This window comes from Bos grunniens, chromosome 13 (genome assembly GCF_055505025.1).
Source record: "Bos grunniens cultivar Pamir isolate PY7600 chromosome 13, Bosgru_T2T1.0, whole genome shotgun sequence".
Taxonomy (NCBI): domain Eukaryota; kingdom Metazoa; phylum Chordata; class Mammalia; order Artiodactyla; family Bovidae; genus Bos; species Bos grunniens.
This window is the reverse complement of record NC_141177.1, coordinates 25973959-25992757: the sequence shown is the minus strand read 5'-3', so window position 1 is coordinate 25992757 and position 18799 is coordinate 25973959. Positions and strand designations below refer to the sequence as shown.

Sequence of the window (18799 nt, the reverse complement as noted above, 5' to 3'; positions counted from 1 at the left end):
GAGACACCTTTGGCAGATCTGGTCTAGAAACTGTAATTTGAGACGTTTCCAGATCCTTCCCCAATGCGGTCTGAAGCGACTAATTAATTACGGAATGGTTAGATAAGCACCTTCGCTAAGAAGGACGCCCACAGACAGACGAGGTGATGGTTTACACGTCCCCGAACCCGTTGGTGGGCCACCCTGAGCTCTAGCGCAGAACGAGGGCTGAAAGTCTCTCTCTGCCCAGAACATCCCTCAAGGAAGATCTGTGCTGATGGTTCAGTACGTGCAAACCAGTTCGCCGACCCTGGAGGGCGCTGCAGGGCGTTCGGCTATCAAGGAAACCGCAGGGTACCGTTCACAGCTCTTTTCATAAACAGGTTTTCAACAAAGTGCAGTCATTCAACAAATATTGAATGCCTAGCTCTTGCCAACCTCTGTTCTAGGTGCTGAAGGTGGTAGAGTAGGAAGAAGAGGAAAGGAAAGGCAATCTCATATTAAGGAGAGAATCTTTAGGACTAATCTTATGTTAATCAGAGCATTAAACCACTCAGGACTCACTCCTTACCCATCAGCATTGTTTGATTCAGTATGCATTCTACATATGAGAAAATTTATTGGGTCAACCAGAGTATTAGGGCTACGGGACAGCTAGACCCCCTAGGTCATATCGTTGAACCCCAAAGGAGATGAGACCATCTCTTGGCCCTGGAAAATCAAACGAGGTCCATGTTCTCCTGGAGGGGGTCCCTGGAGTGGTCCTTGCTTAGGAAAGGGTAGTACTTTGGAAGCTCAGGGGTTCCAGTTGCAACTTGACTGCTGCTTCTGCCCACCTTATTCAAATACAGAGCATCCCTTTTGCCCTAGTGACAGGTCCACCCGTGGTACAACTCAGCAAAACCATCTTCCTCAAGTCTGCAAGTACCAACAAGCTTCCAAGTGGCACAGGTGGTTTTTCTTGTCTTTGAGTCAACGTGGCAGAGACTTCAAGAGTCCATGAGGTAATTCTTTTTCTTTTCTTTCTTTCTTTATGGCTCTGCTGGGTCTTTATTCCTGCACTTGGACTTTCTCTAGTTGTGGGAAGCGGGGGCTACTCTTTGTTATGGTGCTTGGGCGTCTCATTGAGGTGACTTCTGTTGCTCAGTGGTTGTAGCACACAGGCTTAGTTCCTCCATGCCACGTGGGATCTTCCCAAACCAGGGACTGAACCCGTGTCCCCTACATTGGCAGGCGGATTCTTAACCACGGGACCATCAGGGTGGTCCCTCCTCTATGAGGTGATTCTGCTTTACCTTTTGTGGTAGTCCACAGTAGAGTGCCCTGCATCCACAGTGGTTCCTCAGCATGGTGGGGCACACACCCCTTTCCTTCCATGTTCGCCTTAGAGCTGTGAAGCCCAGAGTTAAGACCTTAGTGAGATCCTAGCCACTGTTTTGGACATGTGAAGGTTTTATATCTGCGTCTTGGCTGTGAATGGTCTTGAATGTTCCTGACCTGGCTTCTCAGCAGTGCCTGTCTTGTGTCTTGAGTTCATTGAGTTCATTTGTAGCATTAAAATACTGATCAGTCTAATAAAGTGGAATCGATTTGCAAACCTCGTCAAAGGGCACATGTCTGCATTCTTGTCGTGCTCTCTTCCTCCTCCTTGGTCCAGAGCGACCGAAAGGGGTTTACTGTCACAGATGCCTGGATGGCACCAATCACATATGGATGTTATTACAGGACAGGGGACAGGGTCCTTTGGAGCTATAGATCTCAAATCCTGATCTCTCAGCCCCACCCTGAGACATTTCCAAAGGTTCTGCTCACGTTGACCCATCTGCTTTCTTTCTTTCAATCAGTGCAGCCCCCCTGACAGTGAGTGGAACATAAAGACATCACTCAAGTGGTTCTCAGGGCACATTGGGAAAAAATCAGGCAGATGTGGGTGCTGCTGAATGCCCTTTCAATGGAGACAAATGCCAGCTGTCAGCAATGAGGGGGATTATGATTCTTTAGTGGACATAAGAAAGTACTTCGTTTTGCAGGAGTGCTTTCTGCCTGTAATGGAGATGGCAGCTCAGAGCTGATCCACTAATACAGATACACGAGATTGCCTGCATTATTAAAAAATGTGCATTACATAATACATAGTTTTGGACTACAGTCTGCATTAGAAATGCACTTTCTTTGCAAGATGCATTTTAATCAACAAACGAACATTTAACAAAGCACCGCATTTAGAGCCCCAGTCATGTATAGTTACAGGTACGTTTCTGGCGTTCATTTGACACGGGCTCCGAGAGCAGGAGGACCACACTAAAATACTGTTCCATCTCGCACTTAGTGCCGAGGCCAAGCAAATGGCTCCGTGCAGAAAACGCTCTTTAAAATGCATTACGTGTATGACTTTAAAAGTGCTTGCTGCAGGATGAATTTCAAAAAGGAGCAAGTGGTGATGAACGACCTCGGGTTGTTACCAGGCTAAGGAGCGAGGGGCTGTCTGTCTGTGGTAAATAAAGTGTGGATGTATGTCACCTGCGGGGCTCGGCCGGAGGGTGGCCCCTGAGCCCATGGGATAGGGAAGTGCAGTTCCCAGTTCATTCTGAAGAGTATTGTCTCCAGCCCTTTACAGGATCATCCTGGGGAAGAGGCACTAAGATGTCTTTTATGTGGCTTGGGAGGGTAGAATTAGAACCTACGGAACATAGTTCCAGCAGGCTATGTCAGCTCAGCCCAAGGAAGAGTATTCAAACAATTAGGACTGTGAAATGCAACGGCTGTCAGGAGGTGGTTGGCTCTTTGTCAGGAGCAGCATTAAATCAAAAGACAGAGGACCACATATTGGAGATGTTTTCCCCAGGACTCCTGAGCCGGGTGGATTAGAACCCCACGCTCACTGAGTTCTTTTCAAGTCAGAATCTGATTTCATGAAAGGGGTCTGGAGGCCCTGGGAGAGGAGCTGAGGGCTCTATCAATGGACGTGTTCTTCCAACTCGGCTTCTATTTCAGAGGCATATGAAACTGCAGGTGGTTCAATGGCAGGAAGGAATGTCTGGGTGGCAGTTTTAGGACACAAGCAAACAGGTGTTAACTGGGAAGCCTCAGCCAGTGGTGGGTGGGCCTTTTGTAACCAAGGTGGGACTCTGTGGCTCTCTGCTCCACAACTCACTGGCAGAGAAATTAGCCGTCTGTCTATTCATTATATTGGGCCTCTTTGCCTCCCTGCCCTGAGCTGTCTCAGAAATTAAAAATGAAATTAGCTGTATAGCAATTGCACATTGAGTCACTTCTATGACCAGGACAGTCTTCCAGGCCTGTGGGGAGATGGAGGTGATTGAGAGGGGACCAAGCCCTGCCATTTGACAACATGCACGTCAGTGGGAAATGCCCCCAATTATTAGTGGATTGCCAACAGGTGGCAAATCCTCAATCCTTCCCAGATGGGCAAACCAGGGAGGGAAGCCAGCGGGCAGTGGTTATGTCAGGGAGTGTCCATCTGGTGGGTTTCTGCAGGAGGTGGGGTCTTCCCTCGTCTGACTTTGAGGCTTTCTTTTCTTTTCTTTTGTTTGGAGCCCATTAGAAGGCTTTCAACCCACGTGCCTACTGTGTGCAAAGCCCTGCTCTGGTACCTCTTGGGAGACAGATGACTCACAGGAATTCTCAGAAGGCTTGCTGGGGCATTGTCACAGGTCCCCTCAACACCAGTACATTTTCCAAGATGAGACGGAAGATAAAAGATCGGTTCTGCTCCTCCAGGCAAGTGGGTACAATCACTCTTGAACATATTTTTTGGACAATCATTCGAAAAGGTTATTTTTGAAGATGGAGAGCTTTTCAAACTTTCCTTTGGGTAGAAATGAATTCAGGGAGTTTGAAGTGCTACTCGCCCCTGACTGTGGCAATCAGCCAGAAGGCTCAACCCCTCCAGCCCTGGGAATTTGGCGTCAGCCCTCCTGCCTGCCCCCTACAGAGGTCTGGGTTTGTCTCGCTTCTCTGGGCACCATGTAACTTACTCAAGCAGTACCGGCATTGATTGGCTCTCACCAGTAGAAAGGGCCACAGGTCCAGGCCCCTGATTTTGTGATTTTGGGAGCACTCCCATCCAGAGCAGAAGCAGACAACAGGAGGAAGTCATCATCTTTTTGACCTGGCTGGCTTCTGTTGTTGGGATTGCGATTCTCTATTGTGTGTCCCCGTGCAGCGCTGCTGGTGTTGTCCTCTCACGAGTGGCCTTCCTTCGCCTTAGCTTTGTGCTCTCTCGAGGTTCTCCCACCAACCCTGCATCCACCCGCCTGCCCACCTGGTCCTGTCATGGGCGGAGCAATTTCTAGGCTACTGATCGAACAGAAAGTGTCTGGAAGGCCCTTCCCCCAGGCAGGGTGTAAGCTTGGGTGGCCAGGGCCTCCTGAGGCGGGACGCCTCCCTTTCTCTGTCTTGACTCTGGCTCTTAGCTTTCGTGTGGTGTGGTCCCAGGTTCACATTGGACTCTGGCTCTCTGCCTACTCTGTCCTGGAGAAATGAGGACTGGGCTCGGTCACCTGCCCTGCCCCAGCCTGCCTGGTGCTTTTCCATGGCCAGTGCTGCCCACGGCCCAGGTGATGTAGTGTGAGCTGCACCCTTTGCCCTCCGTGGCAGCCCCTCGTGGGGATGGTGGGCGGTGGGTGAAAGCGCTACTGATGGCAGAGGACGCTCAGCCGTCAGGAGTGTCCTCGGCACGCCGCTTTGCTTTTGTTCAGCTCACCCTGACTCCCACCTTGTCCCCTGGCCACTGGCATTAACAGAGAGCCTCCACGTTGTTTTTCTCTGCTCTGCTGAGGGTCTGACTCACCTCTCCAGGCTTGGTCCTGGCTGGGGGCGGGGTGAGGCAGTGGCGCGCCAGAGGGAGGGAGAGAGTCTGCTGGTGTCATGGTTCAGGCTGGCGCTCGGAGCCATCATTTGAGCCCAAGCTCTTCAAGATGTGATTAGACCAATTTTACACGCCTAGTCACTGAGGCTTGGGTAGATTGGGACTGTTTCTATATGGGCAAAGTGAAGTGGAGAATTGAGGCAATTATCTTCAGGCAAATGACGCTGGGCTCTGTAATCAGTCCGTTCTGATAACTAGGGAATCAGCCTCATTCATGGTGGTGGTGCTTGAGTTGAGGAGGATTCTAAGGTATTTGTTTGTTATTTGCACTTGGCTTTGTTTTTCCCCAAGGCAGTCAGGGGAGGGCCATCCTACTGACACAGATGCGAGTGTCTGTAGGCTGTGGGACCTGTCAGCCAGGCAGGGGTGGCAGGTGCTCTGGACCTGCCACCCCTATGAGCCACCCTATGAGCAGGTCCCCGGCCTGCTGGGGTCCGCCCTCTGCTTCCTGCTTCTGGTGGATACCTGCCTGCCCTTCTTCCCTTGTGCCTGCTCGTCCTGAGATGTTGGGCCAGAGGATGGACAAGGTCACTTCCAGGGCCAGGATTATACAGGTCTCAGCAGGCCCACAGTTAGACACGAACTTCTGGGGTTAATGAAAATGTCCCAGAACTGGAAGAATGAGAGAGCAGGTCTTCTTAGATCAGAAGTGAAAGCTCACTCTTGACTGGTGATGACTTCTGGACCCTCTCACTTCCATCTGTTTTTTGTTTTGGGGTTTTTTTTTTTTTTGAGGGGGAAGCCTAAAATCATTGTAAATTGGGAGGTTTTCCCTTTGCTGGTCTAGAAATTTCTTCCTGAAAGAGCTGACATTTCCCTCCCAGCTCTTCACTGGTGAGAGAAGGAAAAACAAGACTTGTTTTCCAAATGGCTGAGTTTGATTGGTTTGTCGCAAGTGAGGACTTGGAGAATTCCTGTTTACTTTCTGGAACAATCTGTGCAGCTGGGAAGTTGAGGGCTGCGTGGGGCCTGCTGGATGCCAGGCAGGTGGGCCAGGGACCCTGACTAAAGAACTTGGAAAATTCTCTGGCGCCCGGTGCCAGCACCTCTGCCACCCCATCCTCACACTCACAGAGAACAAGATGAATGTAATGAATTTCAAATTGTGATTTGGACAGCCTAGGAATGAGGAGGTAGGGCTTGAGATGACCCTAGGGAAACACACAGGAATTCAAAAGGGTTTTTTTTAGATTGCCAAGAAATCTTCATCTTTGTCACTTTGAAATTTTCTGGTATTGCTTGGTTTGGTTTAGTCGCTAAGTCGTGTCCGACTCTTGCGACCTCATGGACCGTGTAGCCTGCCAGGCTCCTCTGTCCATGGATTCTCCAGGCAAGAATACTTAGAAACTCTAAAATGTCCTGTTCCAAATTGAGACAAGAAGGTTTTGAAAACTATCACTCTATCTTCAGACTACGGGGACAGTAGTGGGGCCCGTGTATTTTTCTATTGGTAACGAATTTGATTCTGCTGTATTAAGTTGTGGTGTCTTTTCCCAGTGTTTTAGTTGGTTTATAGCCTTAACAATCATCATTTCATACTATAGTTCAGGATCTTCTGGGACAAGAATCTTCTGTGTGCTCTCAGAATCCTCTGATTGTTTTGCCCATTTATTTCTCTATAGAATTCAAGAATCATTCTTACCAAATTCTGTAATGACCTTGGTGATGCCTTGACTGGATTTTGAGTCAATCTATAAATTAAGTTGGGAAATAGCCTTGTTAAGCCTTCAGCCAGAAGTTTGGTCTCTTCTTCGTTTGAGTTTCTATTTCATACATTAAGGATTTGTGTTTTCTTTATATAATTCTAATATATCCTTTGTGGAGTTTGATATATGAATATGTATCAAGTATTTCCCAAGCATTTGATATGTTTGTTGCTATTGTGAGCAGAATCTGCTTTATCATTATATTCAGGCTGTTGATTATTGTTTATAGAAATGGTATTGATTTTTGTGCATCTTTCTCTTGTTTTGCTCCCTTTACAATTGCTTGGTTTATGAGGCATCCAGGAGCTGCTCCAGCAAACGCTGAGAGGTGGCTGTGGGAAGGTTTGTAGAAGAGAATCCCGTACATAGGAGAGAGTCCTGCTAAGTCACTGGTTGCCAGATGCCAACGCACAGTGGAGTGAGAGAAATCAAGATGATGTCGTGGGGTTTCCGTCAGGTTAAGCGTATTCCGGGAAGGGGCTGTCCTTGAGATGGAGGCTGCAGAAGCTTCCTACCTTTCGGTATTTCAGTGTCATTTCTTTTTGGGTGACAATTGATAGCAACTTGGGGCTTTTTGTTGGAAGATATTAGAGGACTTTTTAGAAGTTTATTTAAAATTTGGTTTTTATTTAGTTTTTTAAATGACAGCATATTAAAAAAAAAACCTCGTTGGCAACCTAGGTTGGCATTCCATAGTAATTTGAACATTTTAGCGTTTTCTGAAATGTCAAAATCAGGAACTTCAACTCATGTTCTTTTGGACTTCACAGTTCTGTGTTATTTGGTAATTCTGGGCTTTCTTTTTAATTTAAAAATAAATTTTGGTTTATCCTTTTGTCTTCTTCTAGTTAGTCTTGTCATGTAGTTAGATTCATGTTTTTATTTCTTCCTTCCTCTTTTCCTGGCTTCTTCACCCTTCCTTTGTGTGTTGGCATGTTCCTGAGACTATGTGAGAGACAGGAGTCATTGCTCCTTTTCTAGAGGAGATGGGTGCAGTGGGGCATCCTCACTGTGCTTCTTTGTTTAAAGGGATTTTCTCAATGTCTTTTGTCTGAAGCTACTTAGGTGGGTTTTAAAAGGAAACAGGGACTTCCCTGGTGGTCTAGCGGTTAAGACTCTGAGCTTCCAATGCATCCCTGTTCAGGGAATTAAGAGCCCACATGCCGTGTGGCATGACCAAAAGTGTACAAAAATAATAATAAAATAAAAGGAAATAAGATGGTATCCTGTGAGAGGAACTCAACAGAAAGGCTAGGATGAGAGACAAGAAGCTGGATTGGAAACAGCTGGGGCTGGAGATACATCTTGCCTCCTGCTTCATAGCTAACCAGTGGCACTACCTGTCCCATCTTCTGCCTCCACAGTTGCAAAATAAGGTCCTTCTAGGGTCCAAAGAAACCTACCCTCCAGAGTTGTGAAGGTGATGAAATGAGGAAAGGAATTAGCAAGCGAACTGGTATTGAGCTGCTGAAATGATAGCTTAATTGACTGCAGCTCAGTTGGTGGTGGTGGTCAAGGTCAAGAAGCCAAGAAGGCGATTGTGCTCCCCCCAGAGAGGCAAGAAGAACCTAATGTAAAGTTGGGGCAGCCAGTCAAGTTGGGTCTTGTGTCTTAGTGGCCTCTTATGTACTGTATCTTTATCCATTCATCTCTTGAAGGAAACTTAGATTGCTTCCATGTCTTGGCTATTGTAAATAGTGTAACATGTATCTTTCCGAATTGGACTTCTTGTCTTTTCCTGATGTATGGCCAGGAGTGGGATTGCTGGGTCATATGGTGACTCTGTTTTCAGTGTTTTGAGGACACTTCATACTGTTATCCATAAGTGGCTGCATCAATGCACATTCCCACCAGCAGTGCAGTAAGAGGGTTCCCTTTTCTCCACATCCTCTCCGCATTTGTCATTTGTAGACTCTTTGGTGTGAGATGGTACTTCATTGTAGTTTTGTTTTGCATTTTCCTAACAGTGATGTTCAGAGAAGGCAATGGCACCCCACTCCAGTACTCTTGCCTGGAAAATCCCATGGCCGGAGGAGCCTGGTGGGCTGCAGTCCATGGGGTCACGAAGAGTCGGGCATGACTAAGTGACTTCACTTTCACTTTTCACTTTCATGCATTGGAGAAGGAAATGGCAACCCACTCCAGTGTTCTTGCCTGGAGAATCCCAGGGACGGGGGAGCCTGGTGGGCTGCCGTCTATGGGGTCACACAGAGTCGGACACGACTGAAGAGACTTAGCAGCAACAGTGATATTGGGTATCTTTTCATGTGCCTTGAGAGATGAAATCTTAGCTCCTTGGCAGTATAGGTTGGGAGACTTGAGGCTCAGAGGTGGGACCTGCTTGGAATGGCAAAGCCATCTCTTAGATGAGAACTTTTGTGATTCAGGTTTAGTTTATTGTTCATTCCGACAAGTGAGGCATCTTCCCTGAGAAGTGGACTGTAAGCTGAGGGCTCGGATGTCAGCCCCTTGATATCAGATCTACTTTCTGTGAGCATCCAAATGGACAGTTCCCAGCTTCGCATTCTTTTCTTGATCACTGTAGAACTGACATTCTGCCGGCTTTTTGTTAAAGAAAGAGCAGAGCAGGAACTGACCAGAAGTGGTTTGGAAGCTAGAAATAGAACTATACCTGCCCTTAGTAATCAAGCCTGGCAGAGTCCACCCAGCAGCCAGGAAAGGCTTGGGCAAGGTTAAAGTGAAGATAATTTGGTGACACTTATTTCTGCCGGTGGTTCAAAAATTCACCCAACTCCAAAAGCACCTGTTAACTACTTAAAGCTTGTCCCCCAAATATGGAAGTTAGGTACAAGAAAGACAAGTCAGTTTTCTCAAGATGTCTGCTTCATGAAACCTGTGACATAGCAGCAGCTCCTCTCTGGCATTACTTTGAAATATTTAATGTTTAATTACAAGTAGAATATATGAACTAGTACATTACATAAGAAGTTTAAAATACTAACTAGAGCTAAAGGCCAAAGTCTGCCTTAATAACCCTCAACTTGTGACTGTCTCCATAACCCACCTCTCGAATGCCCCTGAGGTTACCAACTTCACATACTGGCCAGTTTCCACAGAAAAATTGCTTTAAAAAAAACAATGGAAGTAATGTCTATGCCACTTTGTGGCTTTTCACTTGGCCCTGTATCTTGGAGACCCTTGGCTGGGTCACAGAAGCTGCCTGGCTCTTAGATTGTCAGTCATCATCTCTGTCTGAAGAGAACATGCTGATAGTTCCACCCCACCCCCACCCCCGACCCCATGCACTTGGTCCCTGTTAGAAGACCATCGCCCCTGTCCTTTCAATCTGCTCCTATGTATGTGTTCACAGGGGCTTCTCTAGGGTTGCGACTGCTGAGGTAGATCTAACTGTCTACCTGGGTTACAGGTAGACATGGGGCCTTGGCTCAGCCGCCCTTCAATACAAGGCCACCAGTTTGATCCCCAGCAGCACATGTGACTCCCCTCTCCACACCACCCTGTTCTTCTGGCTTGGAAAGCCCAGACCTCCCCAGGGTGGGAGTGAGGGCTTAGGGCTGGGTCTGTGGGGTTGTGACCTGGCCTTCATTATTCTTGTCTCTAATGGATCAAGAAAAAACACTGAATTTCAGTGAAGTTTATTTCAGAGTCTGCCACGAAGACAGAGGGTAGAAAAACCTCAATAAAAGATCTGAGAAGAGAGAGGCCGTGTATTCTGCGGTCAGGGCCACTTTTAGTTCTTCTTGAAGGTAACTGAGCTCCTGTAGAAATAGCACTGTTCACTCCGCTACCACGTGGCAGCTGATAGTTTTGAACCCAGGCGGTAGACCTCTTTTCCTAATCCTGGATCTGGACAGTTTAAGTTCGGAATGGCCGCAATTTAAACAATGCTCTTCGGCCTTTTGAATCTCTGTCCTCCCCCTGCTCCTACCCAGCCACTCATTGCAGGCATAGACAAGTTCGTCATGGAGCACAACTAGGGTGACTGTGTCACTGTCATCCAAATGGGACATACTTAAGTGTGGAAGGCAGTGCTAATGAGGAGAAGGGTGCTGAGATGACAGGTGACCCCTGGCTTTCCCTTAATAGTATTAATAATGTGGCACTAAAATGCATAAGGGAGGTAATACAATTAATAATATAATTACTTTTAACGATGTTTAAAAGAAGTCATTCCCATCTCAAAGTATTTTTCAAATAGGCTTGTGTGTGATGAGAGAGGGTCTGTGGTTGAGAGCACTTGTGGAGTTGGGTGAACTGCCTGCATGAAGAGTAATGTGCTTGTCTGTTTCTTTCTGAAGTCACTATGGAAACTTGGGGCAAAGAGCAAACTCAGGAGAGAAAAACGGGAGCTTTCCAAGAGGTTCCTTGGGGCTCCTGACCAAGAGCTGAGCCCTGTTGTTGAGGGCTTCCTTCAGCAGCAGCTTTGGTGGGCGGTGGGCTCTGTGCTGGCAGAGCTGTGGAAATGCTCCAAAGCACAGGACGGGGAGCCGAGGAGGCTCAGTCCAGCCAGGTAGCTGCCTATTGTGTGGAATGGCCACTTCTAAGCAGATAACATAGTCAGAACTTTCTGAGCTCAGTAGCAGCTTAGAAATTAGAGAAGCTTTTGCAGTCTCTTAGAAGTGTCGAGATCATTTGTGCTCAAACTTGTTGCTCTTGTAGCTTCATGATTTTGCCATATTGCCACACTCTAGCCATGGAATGGTTTTCTTTAGGTTCACTTGCTTTCTTTACATAAATGAGTTTGGTTTTAAAGGACAGTTATACCACCATCACTTAGCTCCTGGCTGAGTGTTTCTTAAATACATATATAATATGCCAAGATCAATGCATAGCTCTTAAAACAGATAGCGGTGGTCCTCGTCTCTGGAAATCAGCCCAGACGCTGCCTACATCCAGTCCAGCACCCTCCTTTCCCTGATAGATACTCATGTGGAACCCAGAGGGGTTATGAAGACAGGTGGTCTTCCTGTATCCCTCACCATCAAAGGGGACAGGTTAGATTTGACGCCAGAACCAGGGAAGGCCTCTCCTGGTGGACATGTGGTAAGAAGAGTTCTCCCACACTGCAGCGCCCTGTGGAGTCTCACCGGGACCCAGTGGCTGGGGCGGGTCTGCTTTCAGTGACACTTGCCTTCTCGTAATACATCGACAGACGCAGTTGTCTTGCTCTGCTTTTACCATGACATTTGCTGTCACTTCACATACTTCAGTTCCGTTTGCAGACACAGCCAAGAATGAGGCTTAACAGGGGGCTTCACCCCATGCCCTTGGCCTCAGCAGAGCTGCCTCACAAGCAGAGGGCTGTGGCTGCCCTTCTCACTCAGGGGTTTAGTGGGGGAGCGGGTCTTCCATTGCGCTTTCTGTTTTTGACCGACTGCCAGAAAATGCCAGGAAAGAGAGCCTGTGCCTGAAAGGCCGTATTCAGACATAGTGAAGTTCAAAAGCAAGCAGTCTATGCATGATAAAGGCGAAGTGCTGTACATGAGCAGCACATGGTCAACCCAGATCAACTCGCGTGACATCTTCACTGCCTCCATAAGAAGGTGGGCAGGGGAACAGGGGGTCCAGTTGATCAGGTTACCGCCTGTGCTTTCTTGGGTCAGCTGGAGGGTTACAAGGCTCATTGTGGTATTTTTAAACACTGAATTTAAAAGGTATGCGCCAGTGGAATGGGACATCTGACACCAATCCAGGGCACGCGAGGAGGGGACCCGATGTTCCGTCACCTGCCAGGCCTCACTCCCTTCTCTGCCAGAGAGTACCAGCACACACTAGGCCCTCAGCAAACTTCTGTTGAATACTTTTTTGACGTGTATATTTTTAAACTTGTTATGGAAGTTTCCAAGCACCCCGAGGCAGAGAGGGGGCCAGGGCCCCAGCACGTCTGCATGGCCATCAGCCCCGCTGCCCTGCTTCCCTCGATTGCCTCTACCTTTTCTCTGAGTGGACTTTAAAGGATCTCAATTCCAGAAATCATCTCATTTCACCCCTACTCTTTTTGAGTTCTTTTGGGGGCTGTTGAGGCCACCCTCTTCCTCCATTCCCCGGGGGTGAGCATGTCAGGTCATGAACCTGCTTTCCCTTCTTCTTCCCCACAAGATGTGTAACCACGGCACAGACCGAGGGGACCTGGCCTGAGGAGCAGACCTCACTCCTGCGAGCCCGAGTCTCCCAAAGCCACCACCCAACATCTGAGTTCCCTCTTAAAGGCCCCCAGTTGCTCACTGGAAATGTCCTCTGTTTCGCCAGCGAAGTGGACGCATTTCCAGTGAGCAGGCAGGTTGCAGCTGTGGTCTTTCCAAAAGAATGCACACATGGAGCCTACGGGGCCCAAATCAGCGTGATGTCAGTTGTCACCGTCCGTGTGGAAAGATTTTGCCCCCGCCAGCTGCCGGGCCCCCTTGTGCTCTATTAATCCCAGGGCTGTGGGGCCCGTCGGGGTCGGCAGCCAGGCAGAGGGACAGCTGTGGTGGATACCGCACCACACTCCAGGCATGTGCTCTGTGTCCCGGGCACACAGATGGCGCAGAGGCCCCCAGCCTGCGCCTGTCTTCTCCTTGTAGGGTCGGGAATGGGCTGGGCTGACAATACCCTTGACACAGGAGCCAAGTTAAGAGCTGTGAGATGGAGTGGAGGGCTTGGCCACCGCGTTCCAGGTCAGCTGACGTTTATTGGAAGCGGTGGCGTGTGCCGGCCAGTGAGGCCCTGTATTCCAACAGCTGGGGGCACTGGGCTTTTATGTGCCAAGGCTGCACAGATATTTTTAATGTCCCAGGACACACGGAAGCCCAGTCATGGCAGGGTAGAGGGGCAGCAGGGTTTGGAGGCCGCCGCCTCACCATGGCCAGATATGGTCAGGAGAGCAGGGCAGGATTAGGTCTGGGAAGCAGCCCAGCATGTGAAGAGGTAGCGAGAAGGTCATGTGAGTGAGCTAAATGTCCTGGCAAGCGGAGGAGGGGCAGGTGAGGACTCTGAGCGGGTGCTGGAGACAGGGGACCGGCCCACAAGGGACAGGTCTGGAGGTGGGAGGTCAGCAGGACCCAACCCCCAGCTCAGAGGGGAGTGGGGATACAGCTTTGGTTCAGGCCCTGGTTTTGGCTGTAGAACAGACCTGAGCACCTGCCTCAGTGCCCCACCAGTGCCCCCTGGGCAGCTGTTCCTCTGCCTAGGACCTTTCTCCCTTCCCGCACAGGCCCCGAAGTGCCACCGCTGTTATTAACAGCAGAAATTCATCTGTGGATGCCCACCACCCCAGAGGGGAGCTGGACGCTGCCCCCAGGCCTGAACCCACCCAGGATGTGTTTCATCCGCACAGATTTTTTTAAAGTCTGACTTCTGTTCGCCGCGAACGTTTCGATCATAGGAGATTTTCCCAAAAGCTTTGGAGATTTGACTTTTCTGGGCCTAAGGGAGCCTTTGGGTGTCTGGGGCCCACTGTCCACAGGCCCTGAAGCTGAGGGGCGGCCGCCCCCTGTCGGTGAGCCACAGACCCGCCACCACCTGGCCCCATCAGTCAAGGCTGAGCAGGCCTGGCCTCTGTAGGCATCTGCACTTGCCTCCTGCAGTAAAGTGGAGCTATTATTATCTCGGGAGGAATGAGGGCCATCAGAATTAGCCTCTGAGCGGCTGCCCAGGGCCTCCTTGACTTTGCCTTGACATTGGGCCAGGAGACCTGGGCTCATGGACCTGCCTGGAGTGGCCTGGCTTGGCGAAGAGGCAGTGGAAGAAGGGGGCAGTGAGCCCTCCCTGGGCCTTTGCTGAGCCCATGGGGCCAGCAAGGTGGCCTGGTTTTCTCCAGTGGCCGCTTAGCAGTCTGAACAGACTCCACAGGGCCAGGGTAGTGACCACAGCTACACCAACATCTGTGCAGCTCTGGGCCTCTCAGCTGTGGTTAGGAAGGCACCAAGGAGGCTGGGGCAAGGCTGAAGTCTGGGTGTGGCTCAAGGCACAGGGGAGGGAGAGGAGGAGGGCGCTGTGCTGGAGGGGGTCTCTTGGGGCCTTCAGGGCCTTGGCTGTGGGCAGCTCTCGAGTAATTCCTATTCCTGTGCAGAATTTACTCCTGGTCCTCTGTGGTTCCGACTTCACTATTGCTTGTCCAGGCCCCTGGGAAGAGCCACGGCAGCTGTGACTACTGCTAGGCCTTCAGGGACACCTTCCTGGGGGATTGGGAGGTCCTCTTTCCTTGAGGAGCTTGGTCTAGGGAAGCTCTCCTCCTGCCTTGTTTGTTCCCCTCTGATGAGTCTTTTCTCTGGTGGCTCAGCGGGTATAAGAATCTGCCTGCAATGCAGAAGACACGGGTCCAATCCCTGAGTCGGGAAGATCCCCTGGAGGAGGAAATGGCTACCCACTCCAGTATTCCTGCCTGAAAAATCCCATGGACAGAGGAGCCTGGCGGGCTCCAGTCCATGGGTGTCCCAGAGTCGGACACAAGTGAGCACACGCAACGAGTGGGGCCTTCTCCGTCCCAGGAGAATACGTTCATTCGTTCAATCTTCACAGTAGTCTCAGAGGGAAGCTGAGGCACAGAGAGGTCAAATAACTTTCCTGAGGCCACACAGGAGGAAAGTGGGGGAGCCCAGATTTGAACTCAGGTGGTGGGTCAGGCTGGAGCTGGGGTGGCTTCCAGAAGCCAGTGTCTGGGAGGCTTTCCCTTTGAGACCTTCTGTGGACTGTGTAGTAGAGGGTCTCTGCTGCTTCCGGGCCCTTCCTCAGCTCTTGGGGCTCAGTCTGTCCTGAGCTGGTTCCTTGGGGCCTGGAGCCCACATGGTGGGGAGGGTACCCCGCTGGCCTTACGGACACCAGCAGTGCCTCCCCTCCTCTGGCCCCCTTTGAGGAGGCTGCTCATCCTCATCTTCCAAACAGGGTGATACAGATTTTCCCGGGTTTTCTGACCAGTGAGGAAAGTGATCCTAGAGAGACATCAGTACGAGCGCCACCTCTAGTCCCAATGGGAACAGCAGGTACCTGGGGGTTAGCTGGGTGGGGGGCGGGGTGGGTGGGTGCCTGGTGCAGTGTGTCCATTATGATGGGGGCTCCTGGACACCCCCATGATCTCGCTGGAGCCCCACCCATAGTACTGATCTCTGGGTGATTGACCTTGCCAGGGTTACAGCCTTGGCACAAAGTGCCCCAGGCCTAACAGGTGGTGCCGCTTTCTTAGGAGACTCTCCAAGGTAGATTCCTAGGCCCACCCACACTCTCCCACCCTGGACACTTCTTGGACCTGCTCTGGACCTGTGGCCCTGTGGTCTCAGGTAGGTGACGTGACCCATGTGGGTTTCCTTGTCTGCATGATGGTTGGGTGACGACGCATCATGGGTTCCACCAGCTTTTTCCCTCCCATTGTGAAGGAGGCCACGCCATACAGCTCCCCACCCCACCCCTGCTCTATAGCATCAGCAGGGCCTCACGACTCTGACTCCTTTCTCTGGCCAAGTAGAAGGCTAAGGCCCGCAGGAGTTAACTTCACACAGGTGATCTGTCTGAGATCATGTTGGAGGCCTGGGAGAGCTCCACTCGGCCCATTTCATTACAGCCTGCTCGCGTTCACCTGAGAAAGGGGCCCGTTTTCAAAATCATGGCTACTTCTCTAAATCAGCAGACAGCAGCCTGAAGATCACCCGTAAATGTCTGCTGCACTGAGGGCTGTTTTGGCTAATGGAAAAAGGACACCAAGTTGAAGATCCATCCAGGTGTGACCTTGGGGGCTGTGGGCATGTTGTGGTGTGTGAGGGGGTTGCTTATCGTGTTAACCTTTTGCCCCCTTATCTCTCTCTCCCCCAAGCCTTTCTGCTTTCAGTGTCCTTGGAGCCATCAGCAGCTGTGTCCCCCACAAAGCCCTGACACTACTCTGTGTGGTACTACTGAGCCTCCTTAATGTCCCTCCTTGCTGTGAAATCTTAGTGCTTCAGCCTCTTCTTGATGGGTATCTCACCTTGCCCTTGAAGGAGAGCTTTGCTCAGAAAATAGAGTCCTGGGAGGTAAGGTGTGGTCTTCACCCTCCAATAGAACCCACCTATACTTAAGGGTCTCCATGTTGCAGGGTCTGCAGATATCAGTTAGACTGGGGTCCTGTCTGGGCCAGCAACGGGCCTCTTAGAAATACCTTATCACAGCTGACCTTAGGTTCACGACTGGGCTTCTCTAAGAGGCCTGATTAATTCATGGTGCCCCGTCGCCCATAGCCACCCCGAGACACAAGGATTTACTGTACCAGTTTATTGCCAAGCTGTATTAGTTGATAAGCAGGAAACTCCAGACCATCTGTTTAAAAATAAAAAGTTAACAGCGGCACAGCCCTAGAGCTCACACTTTGTACTGCTGCATAGTAAACGAGCCCACTGGGTGCAGTGACCTCGGCTGAGGTGGCCACAGGCTTGTCCTCCACCCCTCTCACCCGGGGCGCCAGATTTGTGGAGGACAGAGCACCACCACACACCCCTTGCCACCCTGCCACAGCCAGCATCACTCGTCCTGGCTGCTCCCAGGCCCCTCGTCCAGGTCTGGCTGCGTTTGAGGGTTTCTAACTCTTCTTTAGACCCCAGAGACTGTTCCCAGCAGGATGTCCATCCCATCAGCTGAGAGTCCTCATGGTCAGTCTCATGGACCTGTCACGGAGGCCAGCCTGCAGGGCAGGACACAGGAGCACAGGCCGAAGAGGGCTTCCTGTGACTGCTAAGGACAAGCCTTTTGCTTGGCACCTGGGTGAGCTGCCAGCCCCGTTTTCATTTGCAGCTTTTGTTGGATTCTGGGCAGGGTCTCTGTCCATCGCCATGGCACTGGGTGGTAGGGTGGGGGTTGGGCATGGCCATGGCCCTCTCTCTGGGGCCCCCTGTGCAGGACGACATTGTTAACACCACCCGTCATTCAGACCAAGGCAGTGCCAGAACCTTCCCAGAAAAGCCTTTGGAAGTGAAATGTTGAGGCCATGGCAGAGCCACGGTCAAGTTCTTCTGCTTCCCATGGTGCCCTGAGCCTGCTGCCAAGCCCACGTTCAAAGGCTGTTTCTTCAAAGTTAATGGTGCCGCCTTTGAGCTGGGAAGGGAAGCGGGCAGTTGGGAGGCCCGTTTCCATGTGCATGTTTGAAGGGGTGGTAGGGGTTCTTTGGTTTATGATGGTGTGAAAACTTGGGCTGGGGAGAGGGGTCCATGTCCACCTGGGCACTACCTGGCCCCACGTGGGCAGGGCTGGGAAGGGGCGTCAGGCACCGCCTTGTGGAAAGTGACCATGAAGGACCCTTCCGGAGGGCCCCCCCCAATCCTGTTGTGCTTGGTTCAGAGGGTTGGGCGGAGGCTTTCCTGAAGGGTCTGAGAGAGCAGCACCCACAGGCTGTGTACTCAGGAGCTAGGACGTGGGGGGTTGGATGAGGGGAAGGCCAGCCCGGCCTGGCCGCGTGTCTGCCTGCTTCCCTGATGGAGGCCCGACCTGGTCAACTGCCCTGTGGCGGCCAGTGAGCATCAAGATGAAAACCCAGGAGCGCAGGCCCCTGACCCCAGCCTTGGCCTTGAGCACCCACAGCTCCCTATTCTCCTCACATTCTTTAGCCTGCAGCTGTCGGCCGGTCTGCACCTGCCTGTGCACCCGCTTTTGGGGTCTTTCTCCCTCACCCCAACTGGACCCCTGGCCTGGCCAGCCCTCCCCACCCTTGGGAAGCCTCTCACCGTCCAGCCCTCCTTGGACATCACATCCCTTTCGTCTGATCTCTCTGGGGAAGCCTATTTGCTGTCCATGGCTTCTAGTTCTTCTGGATGAGCACCCAGGGGATGGCCAGAGCTGCTGTGCCGACTGAATGGCCCTCCAGCTTCTTTCTCCACACGTGGCACTCAGTAGGTGCCTAATAAACCTGTTTAGAATGAGTAGATGGGTCTCTTTCTCTTTGTTCGTTGTGCATGGAGCGCAGCTCCACACATGGGAGCCCTGCAAGACCGCGTGCACACAGATCCTGGTCTGCCCTCCCGCAGGCGCTCCTGACTCGTGGAGCCTAACACTACATCCCAGAGCACACTTAGAGCAGAGTAGGCATTGAGGTGATGGTTGGATGAGGGGATGGGTGGGCAGATGAATGGAGGCACAGAACACAGACTCAGACACTTGAGGATGTGCAAGAGGCAGCGAAGTTGAAAAGTGCAGAGTGGCCTCCCAACAGCTGATGGGACGCTCTGGGCAGGGGCAGGAGGTGTGGGGGTGAGCGGTGGCCCAGGATGCAGCGATCTGAGCAGAGGCAGGAGGAGGACACCCTGTT

The 18799-nt window shown here is 51.0% G+C and overlaps 1 protein-coding gene across 37 annotated transcripts in view; it reads left to right on the top strand.

Moving 5' to 3' along the window:
• LOC147360534 (uncharacterized) overlaps positions 1-18416 on the top strand; it is a 31806-nt gene extending 13390 nt beyond the window's left edge. For 6 of the 37 annotated variants that reach the window (XR_015139231.1, XR_015139228.1, XR_015139232.1 and 3 more), the window contains 8 exons: positions 850-983; positions 3537-3720; positions 15421-15518; positions 15663-15812; positions 16094-16250; positions 16343-16538; positions 17096-17262; positions 18102-18416. Coding sequence is in view for 1 of the 37 variants with exons in the window: in XM_086332736.1 (XP_086188862.1) it covers positions 15421-15518; positions 15719-15735 (115 nt within the window). In the remaining 36 variants the exon portion in view is untranslated. Of the gene's footprint in view, positions 1-849; positions 984-3536; positions 3721-15420; positions 15519-15662; positions 15865-16093; positions 16251-16342; positions 16849-17095; positions 17263-18101 lie in introns of those variants that run through there. The other 31 variants (XR_015139239.1, XR_015139242.1, XR_015139225.1 and 28 more) reach the window with 19 other exon arrangements.
• The last annotated feature ends 383 nt before the right edge of the window (positions 18417-18799 follow it).